Below are 17,532 nucleotides of genomic sequence, written 5' to 3'. Positions count from 1 at the left end.
ATCTCGAACGAACCTCTCGTAATAACAGATTACAGTCAATCTTACTGTTGGCTTTCATGTAGACCAAGCAAAAGCATCACATCAGTATCAAGCATCTAATTAATAACCAAAAGTCCCCCCCCCCATTTTATTTGTAATATCTAGACAATTGGGTACTTGTGTAATATATAACCTCATTAACACACCCTCCTCCACCTCTTATGTGATTTATTTAGCTCTATATATTTATTCAGAGAGAACCACTCACAAAACGACCAAATCAAGAGCATACTGCTTTAATGTCACGTTGGTATGACACCAATCACCCTCTATATCCACACTTTATGCTAGGAACACACTTCAAGTAGATCTCTCTCTCTCCCTAATCGCCTGTCCCGCTGTAGACACAGCTGAGAAGTCAAGACAGCCAAAGTCAACATAAACCTAAACCACTAACCATACATTTTTCAACTTATCGTTCAAAGAGTTTTATAAAACCAAGGACTTATTTTCTGAGTCAATATGTGTAGGCTATATAATGAAAACATGACAATCAGATGTTTTCACTTGACAGTCTTTTCTCATTATTAGAGCTTTGAGATGGCGGTCAGCATGGAGCCAGTCAGCATGACACAGGAGGCCAAGGAGAAGATTAAGCAGTTGACTAATCCCTGAGAGGAAAAACAGGTGCTTATCAGCTCTACTCAAAATGTTTGGGTTTTTACTGTGTTCTTTAAGTGGAATTTAATCATCATAGCATCTCCATTTCACTTTCAGCTGGACAGTAGTTTCACCAGTGAACCTTCATTTGAATGAAGTCATGTTCTCCTTGGTAAACTGTGGCTGTAATCAGTCCGGCACGTATTAGAGTTAATTTACAACCAGAGGAGTGACAAGATCTAGATTACTGATCATGATCAGTGTTATGGTTCTTACCTTAACCTCTTTAAAACACAAATGATCCCCACAGGGCCACAACAAGACCATATCCCTACAGAGTAGAAAACAGATGTTGGTGAAGGACAAAACGACGATTCAAATCATTTACTATTAATCCGTTTCCACTTTCAAACGTCTTGCAAAAGGAGGATTTTAAAGTCTCGCATATACATGTTATTTTTCTTCGTACACTTACCAGTTAACACCCAAACATTAGTCAGTGTAACTTAATTTAGTTATGCTGCACTGTGCATTAATTAGCATTGGTCATTTACTGTATATTCCGTGGTACGCACTTCCTATTTTATTATGTTCTGTGGCCTCTGTTGATTGCTTTTAAAAAGCAGCTTAAGACTCACTTTTTTAAACTGTTTTTTTGTCTCATGTTTGCAATTGTGTTTTTAAGTCTTATTTCCCTCGTTTTACTGTTTGGGTCTTATTTAACAATTGTATCATGTGAAGCACTTTGTCTATAAAAAGTGGGTAGCACTGCATATTACGGTACGGTAATAAGATGGTAATAGTGGGGTAACAGTGAGATAATAAAGAGGTAATATATAGGTAATAACATGTAATTACCAAAGTATTAACGTAGTAATACATCACAATAAGCCGTAATACTGGGGTAATAAGGTGATAAGGTAACAGATGTAATAACATACAATTACTAATGTAATAAGTAAGAAAGGGTTCAACAATAACCATATGTATATCTAGGTAATGGTAATAGTTTTATTTATATTGTAATAACATGATAATAATGGGGTAATATATGTTGATGTTTTCACTGTATTATAGGCTACTATCAGCGTAATACCTTCCAAATTAGATAAAACTTCTTGGAATTTAAAATTGGTAATTACCATATTATAATGCTGAAATTCATCCACCCTTTGTTTCAAACATTTCCCTTTTGTTTCAAGGTAATACTTTGTTAATTTATGTTAATGATGTTTAATCTTGTGACTTCTTACCTGGAAATGCTTCTGGTAGTTTCTGTGTAACAACCATGAATCAGGGCCGCAAAATGCAAAACTGCCCGTTTCTATTGTATTACATGGTAATATTAGAATAACAGAGGTATAGATATTACCTGGAAACGCTTCTGGTAGTTTCTGTGTAACAACCATGAATCAGGGCCGCAAAATGCAAAACTGCCTGTTTCTATCGTATTACATGGTAATATTAGAATAAAAGAGGTGACAACCATGAATCAGTGCCGCAAAATGCAAAACTGCCTGTTTCTATTTTATTTCAAGGTAATACAATACAAAAAACATTTTATAGTATTGATGCCTCGTAACTCCAAAGGAATGCCATGTATGAACATGTTTATACTGATATCCATCAATTAATTATTTACTGAACAAAGCACAAATGGCTGATTTTGATACAAACGGGGAAAAATAAATCACTGTAACCTCAGCCACACCTTATAAATAAAAATATTTCCCCTAAAACTAAAATCTTCAGCATTCAACTCAAAATTTAAAAAATGTTCTCAAATATTAAACAAAAACAAAAATGTAATACCATCACCACATAATTCCCTTTTACTTTATATTTGACCGGCAGGAACTCTCTCTCCTCTTACTTTTTTTCAATTTTTGCTTTCAATGCTGGCTCCCTGTCAAGAAAAAGCTTCTTTCCCATATTTTAGGCGAGAGCCACCTGGAAAGGGTGGAACCCTAGCTTTCTCCTCACTGTCAGCTGCCAAATGGACCTCTGCAATCACAACAGTATAGGTGATGGTGTTTCGATCCACGTTGTGTTTTTCACAACTTCTGTTGACACTTCGGGTCTTCTGGAAGGTTTTAAGGACCGCCATGTACCTGTGTTGGACATCTTCTGGGGTTGTCACTATAAAGGCAAAGAAAAAGTTACAATATATAGGGTCTTGAGTGGCTCCCAATCTGTTTTATAATGGACAAAAATGATCACACATTGGCTTGTTTACCAAGCCATAGTCCTGTCACCCTGAAAATCCTGCAGTTCAATAAAGCATTGCTTCTTGCCACACATATAATGTACTATAGGAAAGGACTCTCAAATATTGGGCAGGTGGGCTTGTCACAGTAACTTTGATAATGAAATCCTGCACTGTGCAACAAATTTTACTATTTGCCAATTAAAAGTTCGAACAAAACATTTAGCTTACTTCTTTTGCCAAACTGTGCCCCTTTATCCTTTTTTATGCTCTTCCTCTTGGTCTTCTTCTTCCTCTTCCTCCTGTCACTGGATGAAGAGGAAGATTCAGAGTCTGAAGAATATGAATCAGATGAATCTGAGCCTGAAGGTGATTGATGTTTTCCTGGAAAAGTAAAAGAAGAAAAAGAAGTTAAAGAAGAATAATATTGTACTATCCAACGTGGAAAAATAAATTGATTTGTTAGGTAGGAGGAGCTATTTTTTATGTTTTTGTTTCTGGAAGTACTGCACTGTATTAATATAAATCATTTCCCTGTAGAAAATGTTATGTGGACACGGTTGGAGCTTAGATCATAAACATTGAAAACTAAGTGCTGTGTTTAAGTCAGTTACATTTAGTACACAACAAGATCTCATTGCACAACAATTGTAGCATATGAGAACATACTGTATATACAGTATATTATGTTGAAAAAAACCTGAAAACCCCACAAATACAATTGATGTTATTAAGGCTTTGCAATCTGTCTACAAGCTTATCAAGCTTCTTCAGCGAGCTTGCGATATATCACCTGCAGCAGTGGGAGCTTTGTCCAGTGCTTTTTTCAGCTGTTCTCTTAGGAAGTTTCTTTCATCCTCAAGGGCTGTTATTTTCTGTCTTTGCTGCTCAATTATTGCTTTGGCTGTTGGAGCCAATGTGGATGAGGTTCTTGGTGCTTTAATTAAGAAAAAAGAAAAAAATACATGTCTACATGTGATTTAAAAAAAAGCATTAAAAGAAATCACAAGGAAATAGATTATGACAGTTCAGTACAGTATAACATTTTATCTTCATTGGTTTTCTCTGTTTTGTGCTTTACAATCACAAAAGGGAAAATACTACAGCAATGCATATAATGCTTATTAATTATCAACATTCATCTAATAGTTGATTTTTTTTTTTTTACTATCTACACCCATTGCACTTTGTTTTACAAAGGAGCAGTGTGATAAATAACACTTACTTTCCACTCCAGCTTCCTGTAACATTTCAGTTTCCTCTACATTGTGAAGTTCCTCAACTTCTGCAGATCCACCAATGCTATCTGCGTCGATGGATGAAGGAAACCGCTTGGCTCTTTTGCCTCTTCTTGTAGAAGGCATTGTTCTGAAAAGTTTTAATATCATTATGAAAATATTTAGTCGTGTAATGGTGACTTGAGAACAGTAACTACAGCAGTAGTATGCCGTCTTCACATGAATTCATTAGTAGAAATACAGTAACCTAGTAATATAGTTCAGCACTCACATGGGACATGTTCTGAATAAAGACATATCTAAAATACATTTTGCCCAACTTTTATTTGTAATGTAGTATTTTTATGTTTCACCACAAGGGACTGGCTTAAAGGCTTTTCTTGAACAGTAAACACTACAGATTACATTAAAGACTCTAGCATGATTGACTGCAGCCTTACTCGGCAAGATGTGCACTTCCACTATATCTGTAATGTTAGCCGTTTTAAGAAAGTCTACAGTAAATCACCCTGCATATAGGGGCTTTATAACATAGTGTACCTCACAATACACACCATCACACCACAGGTGTGTATCCACAGGTAGGCCTATACAAGTTAGTAGTGCAATATCTTGTGCTGTAATTGACATCCTGTCCACACAAGTCTGTATGTTGAGCCTATTGCACACTAGAGCAAGAGCAGCAAGAGACTAATACAAACTTAAACTGTTTATTTATTTTACCCATTTTTTCAAAAAACAATGTCTTTTAAAAGCAAAAATGGATGTGTGCAGTAAACAGGCCATGTGTTATAAAAACGTCTCACACAGTAAAAATACATACATGTGCTTGGAATTCTAAAATATGAAAATGAATTGGAAAAACTACATAATCCCCACATTTTATGTATAAGGAATAGTCACAGCCCAAATAAATACATCTCACAAATACTAAAATGTATATTAACAGAATGAGGGTTAACCGGGGTAAAGCTTGTATACAGTAAGGGACCATTAACATTACCTAGCTGCGATCAGTGTCCTCAACAACGATGATGGCGTTGGCGCCTGAAGTCTCGTTCGTGTGCTGTCTTTCTTCATGAATCGCAAATCAGCGTTTAAGTCCCGCTTCCGCCGCCTACTGGTAGCAAACTCCTGTCAGCTGTGTGCCTTACTATCTCTATGGCTCTGGTTGAGATGTAAGAAGAGGAAGTGCCAGGGACTAATGGATAAGATAGCCAATAGTTTTTCATCGCGCCAATATTTTAAATTCCGGTAACGTTAGGTAGACTATACTAACTGAGACTGTTGATTCTGATGCAGTGTTCATCATGAGCATCGTAAATAAGCTGTTAGAAAAAAATCGAAAGAGGAAAATTAAACTGATAAAATGGCTGCTATGTGTAGTGGTGTGTGCAGTAAGCTTTGCACCCTGTTGGTTCTTGAACGCACCTCAACTAGATCAAATTAGCTCCACCCAGGCCAAACCCCCTCATTAGCTGAGCTTATATAAAGCACCTGTATCATCATGGCTGCCTCTTGGCTTTGTCTCTGGCTGTTGGTTGCCACATGGGACCATCTCTGTGACTTTTAGGTATGTAATTGTGTTAAGTCTGTTTTATGCTTTCAAGGTGTTTTTAAATACTTGGTTGTATATTTTGCAGCAGTCTGCTACCTGCCTGACTGTTGGGCCTGGAAGGGATTCCAAGCTCCCCTGCCTGGAGTGGTGTGATGAACTCTCCCTTAGCCTACTGAGTACATATGAGTGAAGGTATGAGTAACTTAAAGCATGGGAGTCTTGTATGATTACTACCTGAGCTAAATGTTCACACACTGCTTTTAAACTTGTCATTAATGTAATCTTCTGTCTGAATTGTAGGTTGTCAGCTGCTGTTTTGCCTTAGTTTAGTTGTTTCTTGTATTTTAATAATTTTAGTACATCTTTGTTAGTACCCCAGGACACTCCCTGTTTGATTTGTTTGTATTTTAGGTTATCAACTGGTTTATTGTTTTCTTGATTTTGTTAAATTGTTATTTTGCTTTCCAGTGGCGCTAGTAGCCAGCGTGTGGTGGAGGCTAGGCACGTTAGTGTGGTTCCCTTCACAGATTGTAGTGATAACAGCACGGTGACACGATTTGTGGTGACACGATTTGCAGTGAACCGGTTTGCAGTGACTCGATTGCAGTGGGCACATGCGGTGGGTAAGTTTGTGCACCCCTGGAACACACCCTTAGTAGACTGTCTCTCCACAGCTGGCCTCTGCCCACTTCCCCCCCCTTTCCTTTGATAATTTAATCCATAACTGGGAGTGTATCGGTTTTAAAAGAATTAACGTGATTGCTAAATATATATTGTAATAAAACCTTTTCTACATTTTCTATGGCAATTTGAGTCAAACATCCTCATTTCTAACCATCCTCTTTACAGGCACTTCCAGTCATAAATTATCCATTAATAAATGAATATTTCTTTTGTAACCACGTCTGTCTTACTTCAGTTAGTGAACCTGTGTAGCCTTTTGTACAACTGGGGAGCTTGTTGAAATAGAAATAAACATTTCTTGGGGTGAAAGTCCCCAGGTGGCGTTGTCGGTTAGTTAGACCCGGGTGGCGACTCCTCCCCTAGCGCCACCCACCTTGCCACATATGTAAAAAAAAAAAAAAAAAAAAAAGAGATGCCCTAGGTGTGGAAAACGGATGGAAATGAAAAAGTGTGTAAACACCAAGGATGGATACCGGTGGTGAGTTCTTGATCTCTAGCTATATTTCTTCCTTTTTATTTATTTATCAATGTGCCATGAATTAAGATAGCTGACCCTACTTAATCAGTAACCATTCGTAACCGTAGCCAGTAACCGCGGTCAGCGCTCGTGGACAGCTGTCCTCTCTCTCCACCGCATACATTAGTTTAGCTGCGAGGTTGTCAGCTCTGTGTCTGCCTGGCATACTCTCTGTGCAGGACGGTCGATGAGACTGGGCTTTAGTCTGTTTAAGGAATAAACATGATCATGGTGGGTGGAGAGAGTCACAGATAGATATTTTAAATTGGGGGAATATGCCCTTTAGTCCATCTGTTTACTATTACGACTTACTACTATTAAGTAGCCTACTGATTCTGAAGTGCTAAACGTTTTGACAGCCCTGTATAATTTTTGTTAGGTCTTGCATTTTATTCTTAGGATTTGCAGGAAACCTCAGAGTTGTGTCCAGATCAATAAGAAAAGGGTCAGTTTTCTCTGGCTCTCGTACTTTAACATCTTGGATGTTTATTCATAGGTGAGTTATATTAAACAGTTAATATACATATAACAATCTATTTGCATTATGCTTTTTTTCCAAAAGCATTTGTCGAGAATCACGAGCGTCTGTCTGCATGTTAGGTACTATTCTATCACAATTCTTTTATTTAAATTAAATATGCTTTTTTATACATGGAAAACACAATACAATGACACATTTCTATGATTCTGGAATCAATACTAAAGTGTGCTTTTATTGTAATACTGTAGATTATCATTTTATTGATTAAGAATAGTAATTCCAAACAGGGAAATGATCACTCATATTTTTATTTCTAAGGTTGCAGTGATTTTTATTTTCCGTTTATCAAAATCAGCCATTTTGTTTTGTTCAGTAAATAATTAATTGATGGATATCAGTATAAACATGTTCATACATGGCATTCCTTTGGAGTTTTACATACAAGGCATCAATACTATAAAATGTTTATGTATCAAATATTACCTTGAAATAAAATAGAAACGGGCAGTTTTGCATTTTGTGGCACTGAAGGGGGTTGCTCCTCACCTGAGACAATGGCCTATGAAGTATGAATTAAAAAAAATCTTAATAAATACTCAGTCCTGCCTCTTTTTCTGAGGAAAGGTGAGAAAACACTTATGTTGAAGGAGAAGGATTTGAAGAGTAAATTAAACCACTGGCAAATCTATGACGATCTTTGGATTGATTTCCAAAAGGTAAAAATAACTTTTTCTACTTTTCTTTTGAAGTGAGAAGGAAGACCTGCTCATGGATATAAGAAATGACATGGAGAGACGTGGACTTCTACGTTGAATGTCAATTAGCAAAGGCCATGCTGTGGCAATAAAATAAAACAGTTTATTTAGCCTCTCTGGGATAATTTAGTCCTGATTTGACAAGTTTAGAAAAACGGTTAAATCTCCCTTTATTGTGTTCTCATAAAGACAAAGCTTTCACAAATCTAAAAGTGTGTTTTAGACATAATTAATAATTTACCTTAATGACTAACACTCATTCAATACAGTAAGAGGTTCAAAAAACGGAGGATCAGTCACTTAGCAATGTAAATTATGTTTCCCTGCTGAATCGGACAGTTTTAAGTTCCCCTTAAATTTTCCCTTAACTGCCGAATCGGAAGCTGCGAATCGGTTGCCAACTTCAGCGTTGTAGTGCAGCCTCCATTTGTTCCTTAGTCCCTGTTAAAAGACAGCAAACAAGAAAAAGATCTTTACCATTATAAATGCTATAACGGAATGTTATACTTGTTACATGGGAAACTACTCATACATTTTAGCTTTCATTTAACGTTGCTAGTGAAGTTAACAAGGTGCAGCTTTACCTCCAATCCTGCAGCTACAACTGATAAACACACCAATTTCTAAATCTCTGCTAACATTACGCATATACAGTAATGGCTTACAAAAAGAGATGAAAATGCCACTGGACATTAAACTTTACGAACACAAATGGCATAAAAGACAGCAACACAGCTAGCTAGCTAACAGCCTAATGTTAAATGATAGGTTCAGTTAGCCTAACGTTAGCTCGGGGTGTATCTACCTAATTATAATAGCAATTTGTACCAGCATTAATGCGTAACACTTGACATTGATGTAACACATTAACGGTGATAACAAATGTACGGCAAACACTAAATATACTTACATTTAAAATGTTAATTGTGCCATCAGCGATGCCGCTCCAACTCCCACTTAGGTCCGCCATTGTTGTTGTTTTTTTAACGAGCCGGTAAAGCCGCGCGCATAGGATTGTGGGTGATTTGGGAGCGCGAAAGACAGACAGTGCGTCTGTCCAATCAGGAGGGTCCGTCCACTGCTAGATAGGCCCTACCTTTTCCGGTAGAAGTTAATGCCGTTGTGTTTTGTGATTTATTGAAGTGTTTTCCTATTTGCTGTCGTGTTTTCCTATTTGCTGTCGTGTTTTCCTATTTGCCGTCGTGTTTTCCTATTTGCCGTCGTGTTTTCCTATTTGCCGTCGTGTTTTCCTATTTGCCGTCGTGTTTTCCTATTCGCCGTCGTGTTTTCATATTCGCCGTCGTGTTTTCATATTTGCCGTCGCGTTTTTCTTATTGCTGTTGTGATTTGCACTTCAGGGCCACCGTAGTATTACGCTGATAGTAGCCTATAATACAGTGAAAACATATATTACCCCATTTCTGATTGCTTCAGTGATCATTCCATAGTGACTTGCGTATGGAAGATCAGATCACCACGCCTACCACCTAAAATAATTAAAGTAAGACAGATGAAAAATTGTAATGACGAATATTTTTTGAAGATCTTTTGAATATAAAGTGGGACAGCCTTAATTTAATCTCTTTTATTGATGATGCTTGGGACCTTTTTCATACTGAAGTACTTAGAGTTATTGACAAACACTCTCCTTGGAGGTCAGTACGAGTTAAAGGAAGACATCTACCTTGGATTAACGGTGAATTACTGGCACTATTCAAGCAAAGGGATAAGGCTTGGGAAAACACCGTTCAAAAAGGACCCTCTTGATTGGGAAAGATATAAACATTTAAGAAATTTATGTACAACAAAAACACGGAATGCCAAATCCAATTACTTTAAAAGCTCCCTGTGTAATGACTATAACAATCACAAGAAATTCTGGAAAAATCTTAACACCTTACTCAACAAATCTAATACAAGTGCTCCAACCAAAATTAGACTTCAAAATGACATTATTTCTGATCCTCCTGCAATAGCTAATGCCTTTAATCAGCATTTCTCTGCTATATGTAATTCCAAGGCTCCTAACTACCTTAACACCACAAATAATGCTCAACTCTTCTGTGCCTCTTCTTTCAGAAAGTTATTTCTAAGAGAGTTATTTCAGAAAAGTCTGGTAGCGGTAGAGACCTAGATGGTTTAGAAACTAAGTTTTTAAAGATTGCTTCTAACATACTGGCATATCCATTATCAGACCTATTTAACTTATCATTAACCTCTGGCGAGGTCCCACTAAGATAGAAATGTGCCAGAGTAACTGCAATCCATAAAGGAGGTGATCCATCCGATCTTAACAATTACAGACCCATTTCTATTATTAGCAATGTGGCAAAAAAATTTGAAAAGCTAATATTTAATCAGTTATATAACTATATTAATCAGTCCTCCATTTTGTCTCAACATCAATCTGGTTTCAGACCAAACTTTTCTACCACAACTGCCCTACTAAAGCTCACCAATGATGTGTCATCATCCTTGGATAACAATATGTCCACCGGAGCAATTTTTATAGATTTAACTAAAGCATTTGACCTTGTTAATCACTATATTCTTTTGGATAAACTTCAAGCTCTTCTCTGGTTCAACTCCTATTGACATTTTCAACATCAGTGTGTACTTATCCATGGTAGTTTATCTCGCTTTTCTATTATGGAAAAGGTGTCCCTCAAGGATCATCGTTGGGGCCTCTCTTATTTTCAATCTTCGTCAATGATCCCCCCCAAGTTTGTTCCGATTGTTTGACATTTATATGCTGATGACACAGTGTACTTCTGATACTATGGTATCTAAGATACAGAACAATCTTCAATATGATTTCGATACTATTCAAAAATGGCTCCAATATAATGATCTTCTGTTGAATAAGAAAAAATCATACTGCATGCTTTTCCCAACAAGATCTGCTGCCTTGAATCGGACTAACCTGTTAATTAACTTCTTAGATGGCACCCCTCTTGGGAGAGTAGATGAATATAAATACCTTGGCCTTTGGCTTGACTCCCAACTCTCATTCAAAGCACACATAAACACTATTGTAAGGAAGTTAAATCGCAATCTAAGGATGTTGTATCGCTCTAACAATTGTTTTACACAGCTGATAAGGTTAAGAATTGTAAAACAACTATTATTTCCAATTATAGACTACGCTGATGCAGTATATCAGAACACTACTGAGACTAATCTCACGCCTCTGACTGTTGTTTTTAATAGTATCTGTAGATTTGTGTTGAGATGCCCCTACAGAACACATCATTGTGTCCTGTATTCCTCATTGAATATCTTGTCACCACCGCTAGGAGACAGTTTCACTGGTTTCAGATCATTTTCAAATGCATATATCTTAACTATCCACCCTATTTGAAACAATACCTAACACCTTACCAAACAATTTATAGTTTAAGACACACTGACTTTTTGTCCTTTAATGTGCGTCGCATTTTCAAAGAAAGTGGCAGGCGTTCATTTAAATTTAAAGCTCCATTCGATTGGAATAGCTTGCCTGGGTCACTAAGATTAATCACATCTTTGAGATCCTTCAAGACATCTTTGTTTATTTATTTGCAATCAAACAATTGTTGTAAATGCTTTCCATGAAGCTTGATTGCCTTCTGGTGTAATTGTTAATTGTTTCTCTCTTTTGTTTTTAATTACTTTTTATATATTTTCAGACATCATTCTGGTGATGTCTGGGCAGGGGTGTGGGGTGGGGGAGGTGGGGGTAGTTAGTATGTGAGTGAATGTGTATGTTGTACTGTAATGTCTTGTCCTTTGTACTGTCCAGTCCTACCGAGGACCCTCTCGAAAATGAGATGACACATCTCAAGAGGTATTCCTCGTAAAATGAATAAATAAATAAATTATTCAAGTGTTTCCAGGTGAGAGAGGACTCTGACTGAACTCTTCTTCTGACCTGAGCTTGGTTGTCTGGTCTCTCTCCAGGCTCCGTGGTTTGTTTTGAGGACCTCTTTCTTCTGGAAAGAAGAATGAATAAACAATCAAATTAATCATCAAAATACAATTCTAAACGACTAAATTAATTTAGGATGCATTACTGAATGTAATCACAGTAAAACTGAACTGCTCACCTAATAAATAGGAAGGCACAGAGGAATATGATAGCCAGGAAAATAGCAGTGATGGATCCAGCAGCTACTGATTTCATAGAACCTGGTGATGAAACCAGACAATTCATTATGGAATTACAAGTTGTTTGGGTCCTTTAGCAACTGATAATTAGACATAAGATCATAGATCCTCAGACAGATGCATTCCACATAATGACTCATGTGTACAGTACACATGAGTCATAACTGTAGTTTTGCTTGTGGTTTTTGCTTAACGTCCTATGATGTAAAAATGATCTTTCCAACAATGTGTGTTTATGTGAGTTTTTATAAATGTCAAACCTCTGGATTAGTAATTATTGTTTTGTGCAAACATTTAACTTGCAAATGTATTTATTAGGGCTGTCAAACGATTACATTTTCTTAATCATGATTAAACGTTGAATTTCTATAGTTAATCGCAATTAATCGCAGGTTTTATCACATGATTAAAATTCTATTATTTTGCATTTCAGAACTGTTTTTAAGTACATATTAACAATGGAAAGCCATTCTTACCAGTGTATCTTGATTGGGAATCAAATGAATGCAAAGAAAGTGACTTTATGAACTTGATTTTAAGATTTGTATTTGTTTATTATATATTTAATCTAGTCACACATTTGAATTTAACAACAACTTTGAATGCACCACGAGGCTGTAAATTACCAGTTTCATTTAACGCACTCTCTGTGTTTTTCCGACTACAGCAGCTGCAGATTGTTACATCCCAGTGTCGGAATCCTCTACAGTGAAATACAGTGACACTTTCTACCGTTTAGCGTTAGCTGTCAGCATTGTAACCGTGTTTAATCCAGCTACTAGCTAGCGGTAGGCAGTGTTGGGCAAGTTACTTCCAAAATGTAATCCATTATAGATTACTAGTTACTGTCATTTGAGAGTAATTAGTTATATTACAATGTTACTGTCTCTGAATTGTAATGCGTTACATTACTTTTGCATTACTTTTGAGTTACTTTTACCAAAATAACAGGGGAAGTTTGATTTGGCAGCTAGCTTGTGAATCCACTTTAATACATCAAAGATTATTCATATTTTGTATAATTAATATAAATATGCAAAGTAACTAAAGATATAAAAAAATAGATAAGTAAAACGTATAATAGGCAATTAGGAGAAAGTGAAAATACTCAATTAAAAGTACGGCATTGTTGTAAAATGTTTGTTTATAGCACTTGAATAAGAAATTCATGTTATTTAGTTTAAAACACTCTAAAGGAAATGTTCAATTATAGTGTGATTAAAACTCACTATTTACATTATTTACAGTACTTGATTTACAGCTGATTTGTGAAAAGGTAGCCTACACAACCTTATTTAACAGTAATTTAGTTTCACTGCGAACATTCACAGGAAGTGCTTTTTATTTTGAAGTAGGCTACACGGAAGTTGTCTGTTGTGTAGCCTACTCTTGCTAGCTTACTGAGATGCAACATGTCCGTCAGGCTCAAGTTGTTCACTTTCTTGTTTGTAAAACTGCAACATATTGAACAGTAAATGGTCACAGTAAAAGACAAGCGTTTTTGGTCGTCATTCGAAGCCATTCCACTACAGGCAGAGTTACTCTCCACGGCTGATAAAATGCAATGATATTTACGTGTAGCAAGCCTCAACATTAATTCCCGACATGTTTATATCTATCAGCCGCTGACGTACCGTCACCTGTTGGGACATACATGCTGTCCGTACCGTCTCTGGTTCTGGTTCTGACCACGGGAACAGAAACAGGACAGCTCACTTCAACGCAGCGTAATAACTCCTGGAAATAATATCCATCTCGCAAACGTATCTGTCTCTGCAGTCATCTCAACCATCAAATACAGCGACAGGAAAATAATATGGCTTTTTTTTTTCCTGTGAAGAAATGTGTCGCGGTGTTGGTGAATTCTTAAAAGAAACGCACCACTAAATGTTGCGTTAAAATGCGTTGTAACTCGCGTTACTGAGACTGTAACGAGTATAATATTACCGAAATTTAATTAGTAATGCGTTGTATTACTGCGTTACAGCAAAAAGGAATACATTACTGTAATTGCGTTACTTTTGTAACGCGTTACTCCCAACACTGGCGGTAGGCTAACGTTAGCTGCTGTCAAGTATAGTGTTAATTAGCGTCACATGCAGCAATGTTTCTGATGCCTGTAACGTCTGTTTCAGAGCATCAGAGAGAAGTGCAGGCATATCAGTGGCACCAGAATGAGGCACCGAAATCGGCGTTGCTATTCCTGCAGCAGCAGGATGTGTTATGAGGAAGTACGGCAAAATAGTAGCCTGTCAGGCACGACGCAAAGCCGAGTGAAGTGAAAATAAATTAATAAATGGCGGCATGCGATTAATACGATTACAAAAAATTAACGCATTATGCTCGACCCTTACTCGCATCGCGATTAACATGTTAATGCTGACCGCCCTAGTATTTATGTTGACATCTATTTGTCATCAGATAGGTAGATAAATAACTGGAAAGTTAAGATCATGTGGGAGTAAATAGGTGAGTATGACTTAATGTACCTGCCACAACAGTCAGATGTAAGGTGGAGTTCTGACGTCCTCTTCTGTTCTGGGCTTCACAGTAATAATTCCCACTGTGTTCAGCTCTGAAGTCAGTGATGGTGAAGATCTGTCCTGATGCTTTTGGTGAGTCTTCATTCTCCTTGTACCAGGTGTATTTAGCTGCTGGGTTAGCATCACTGCTACAGGTCAGATTCACTGAACTGCCCTCCACTATCTCAGCAGAGGGACTCACTGATACAGAGGGAAGCTTTGGACCATCTGGAGGAGAAAAGAGAGACTAATTATTAATTTTTATTTAGGCATGGACCGACACAGGCTAGGAGGAGCAACACAAGTATTGTGGTGACTATGTTCCACCTACTTTATAAATCCTGCTTCATGAGACAGGAGCTTATCATTTTAAAGTATTCTGTCTTGCACTGATTTATTTATTGTCTACTGCATGTGTAAAACACAATTTGGTTTTTATTTGGAGCATAAAAAGACAAATAAAGGAATGTTGAATCTTGTCACCTCAAAGCTAACTGGAAGGCTAAAGTAACCACTAATAGACCTGAACATGAATCAGATGTCCTCTACAGTCTTAGTGGCCTCCCACATGCATCACAAAAATTTAAAGTGACCCAAAATCTTCTCACATTGTGGACAAAATATTACTTCTCCTCAGTTTGGGAAGGAATGTGCCTGCTAGGAATTTACATTTTTGGCAAACTGTGCCAGGATTGTGTTAACGCTGACAAAATTGTGCTTGGGTTTAAGCTTTTGCCCAGTTTTTATGGAAACAATGGCCCAAAGACATTTACTCATATGTAAAATAATAAGTAGGTTTTAATGTTCTAATGTTTTATACTGACACTGGACATCTATAAATTGAGATGTAGAGTTGATGTGTCCGTGATGATTCTCAGACTTGCAGTAGTAGTTCCCTCTGTCCTCAGAGCTGATGGAGGTGAAATGGTAGATGCCTTGTTGTCCATGAGGCAGTGTTTGGTTCTCCTTGTACCAGGTGTAGTTAGCTGCTGGGTTAGCATCACTGCTACAGGTCAGAGTCACTGAACTGCCCTCCACTATCTCAGCAGAGGGACTCACTGACACAGAGGGAAGCTTTGGACCATCTGGAGGAGATGTGTTAACAGAGATTACTCTAGGTTAAAGGTGACTCACTACAGAAGAACACATGGTATTTAAATTACTAACTCTGTGTAGCTGTGTCTATCAGCATTTTAGACTTTGAAGGTGGTCTGACTACATTGATGGGTGATGGTTTGAGTCCTAAAACTGCACAAAACCCCTAAAATCTCCTGGAGCTGCTCAGTGAATATCAGAAGACTGTGAATGGGAAGCAAGAGCTAGAGCTGAAGAAAGTAGTTATGATCAGTACAAATCCTTTCCTGTAAAGACTGGACAGATTTAAGCTTTTTAATTTTAAATAAACTGTTTCACTCACATTTCACATCAATATACATGTATTCAGATGTCTTCCTCCCCAGTTTGTTCTCAGCTGTACAGTAATACTGTCCAGAGTGAGAGGACTGGATGGAGCTGAAGACGAGCTGTGGTTCTTCACTGAGACGTTGAAGGTCTGGATTTCCATTCTCCTTGTACCAGGTGTAGTTAGCTGCTGGGTTAGCATCACTGCTACAGGTCAGAGTCACTGAACTGCCCTCCACTATCTCAGCAGAGGGACTCACTGACACAGAGGGAAGCTTTGGACCATCTGGAAGAGACATTAACATGAATAACTTAATAAAGATAAGAATATATAGACCATTGACTATTTTAATTATTACTTTTGTTTCTTTTAAACTATCCCTATTATTTTCCCTGGCAACTGTCCAGAGTGCAGATCACTTCCTTGTTCATCATCATCATCATCTTCTTCCGCTTATCCGGTAACGGGTCGCGGGGGTAGCAGCTCCAGCAGGGGACCCCAAACTTCCCTTTCCCGAGCCACATTAACCAGCTCCGACTGGGGGATCCCGAGGCGTTCCCAGGCCAGGTTGGAGATATAATCCCTCCACCTAGTCCTGGGTCTTCCCCGAGGCCTCCTCCCAGCTGGACGTGCCTGGAAAACCTCCCTAGGGAGGCGCCCAGGGGGCATCCTTACCAGATGCCCGAACCACCTCAACTGGCTCCTTTCGACGCGAAGGAGCAGCGGCTCTACTCCGAGCTCCTCACGGATGACTGAGCTTCTCACCCTATCTCTAAGGGAGACGCCAGCCACCCTCCTGAGGAAACCCATTTCGGCCGCTTGTACCCTGGATCTCGTTCTTTCGGTCATGACCCAGCCTTCATGACCATAGGTGAGGGTAGGAACGAAAACTGACCGGTAGATTGAGAGCTTTGCCTTCTGGCTCAGCTCTCTTTTTGTCACAACGGTGCGATAAATTGAGTGTAATACCGCACCCGCTGCGCCGATTCTCTGACCAATCTCCCGCTCCATTGTTCCCTCACTCGCGAACAAGACTCCAAGGTACTTGAACTCCTTCACTTGGGGTAAAGACTCATTCCCTACCTGGAGAAGGCACTCCATCGGTTTCCTGCTGAGAACCATGGCCTCAGATTTAGAGGTGCTGATCCTCATCCCAGCCGCTTCACACTCGGCTGCGAACCGATCCAGTGAGTGCTGAAGGTCACAGGCCGACGATGCCATCAGGACCACATCATCTGCAAAAAGCAGCGATGAGATCCCCAGCTCACCAAACTGCAACCCCTCTCCACCCCGACTACGCCTCGATATCCTGTCCATAAATACTACAAACAGGATTGGTGACAAAGCGCAGCCCTGGTGGAGGCCAACTCTCACCTGAAACGAG

The 17,532-nt window shown here is 38.3% G+C and overlaps 2 protein-coding genes across 2 annotated transcripts; both read right to left on the bottom strand.

Annotated features, from left to right (window-relative positions):
• Positions 1-2,144: 2,144 nt before the first annotated feature.
• On the bottom strand, positions 2,145-4,209 carry LOC116052892 (coiled-coil domain-containing protein 106-like). Its single transcript, XM_031303720.2, has 4 exons — positions 4,071-4,209; positions 3,639-3,782; positions 3,077-3,229; positions 2,145-2,778 (listed from the first exon to the last, which is right to left on the bottom strand). Exons 1-4 carry the CDS (start codon positions 4,207-4,209, stop codon positions 2,549-2,551), a joined length of 666 nt encoding a protein of 221 aa, XP_031159580.1. The 3' UTR covers positions 2,145-2,548.
• Positions 4,210-11,742: 7,533 nt separating this feature from the next.
• On the bottom strand, positions 11,743-16,446 carry LOC116041188 (B-cell receptor CD22-like). The gene is made up of 5 exons (XM_036003698.1): positions 16,164-16,446; positions 15,571-15,831; positions 14,714-14,974; positions 12,164-12,245; positions 11,743-12,049 (listed from the first exon to the last, which is right to left on the bottom strand). The coding sequence occupies exons 1-5, from the start codon at positions 16,444-16,446 to the stop codon at positions 11,743-11,745; spliced, it is 1,194 nt and encodes a 397-aa protein (XP_035859591.1).
• Positions 16,447-17,532: the final 1,086 nt, after the last annotated feature.

This window comes from Sander lucioperca, chromosome 1 (genome assembly GCF_008315115.2).
Source record: "Sander lucioperca isolate FBNREF2018 chromosome 1, SLUC_FBN_1.2, whole genome shotgun sequence".
NCBI lineage: Eukaryota > Metazoa > Chordata > Actinopteri > Perciformes > Percidae > Sander > Sander lucioperca.
Note: the sequence above shows the minus strand (reverse complement) of the source record. Positions and strands in the feature narration are given on the sequence as shown.

Excerpts from the sequence above, each read along its gene's own strand:
- LOC116041188 (XM_036003698.1), bottom strand. The coding sequence starts at position 16,446 with ATGTCTCTTCCAGATGGTCCAAAGCTTCCCTCTGTGTCAGTGAGTCCC. Across the intron at positions 14,975-15,570 it reads TCAATTTATAGATGTCCAGT|ATGGTCCAAAGCTTCCCTCT; the intron begins GTCAGTATAAAA and ends TTTCTCCTCCAG. Across the intron at positions 12,246-14,713 it reads ACATCTGACTGTTGTGGCAG|GTTCTATGAAATCAGTAGCT; the intron begins GTACATTAAGTC and ends TTTCATCACCAG.
- LOC116052892 (XM_031303720.2), bottom strand. The coding sequence starts at position 4,209 with ATGCCTTCTACAAGAAGAGGCAAAAGAGCCAAGCGGTTTCCTTCATCC. Across the intron at positions 3,783-4,070 it reads ACAGGAAGCTGGAGTGGAAA|CACCAAGAACCTCATCCACA; the intron begins GTAAGTGTTATT and ends TCTTAATTAAAG. Across the intron at positions 2,779-3,076 it reads GGCACAGTTTGGCAAAAGAA|TGACAACCCCAGAAGATGTC; the intron begins GTAAGCTAAATG and ends TTGCCTTTATAG.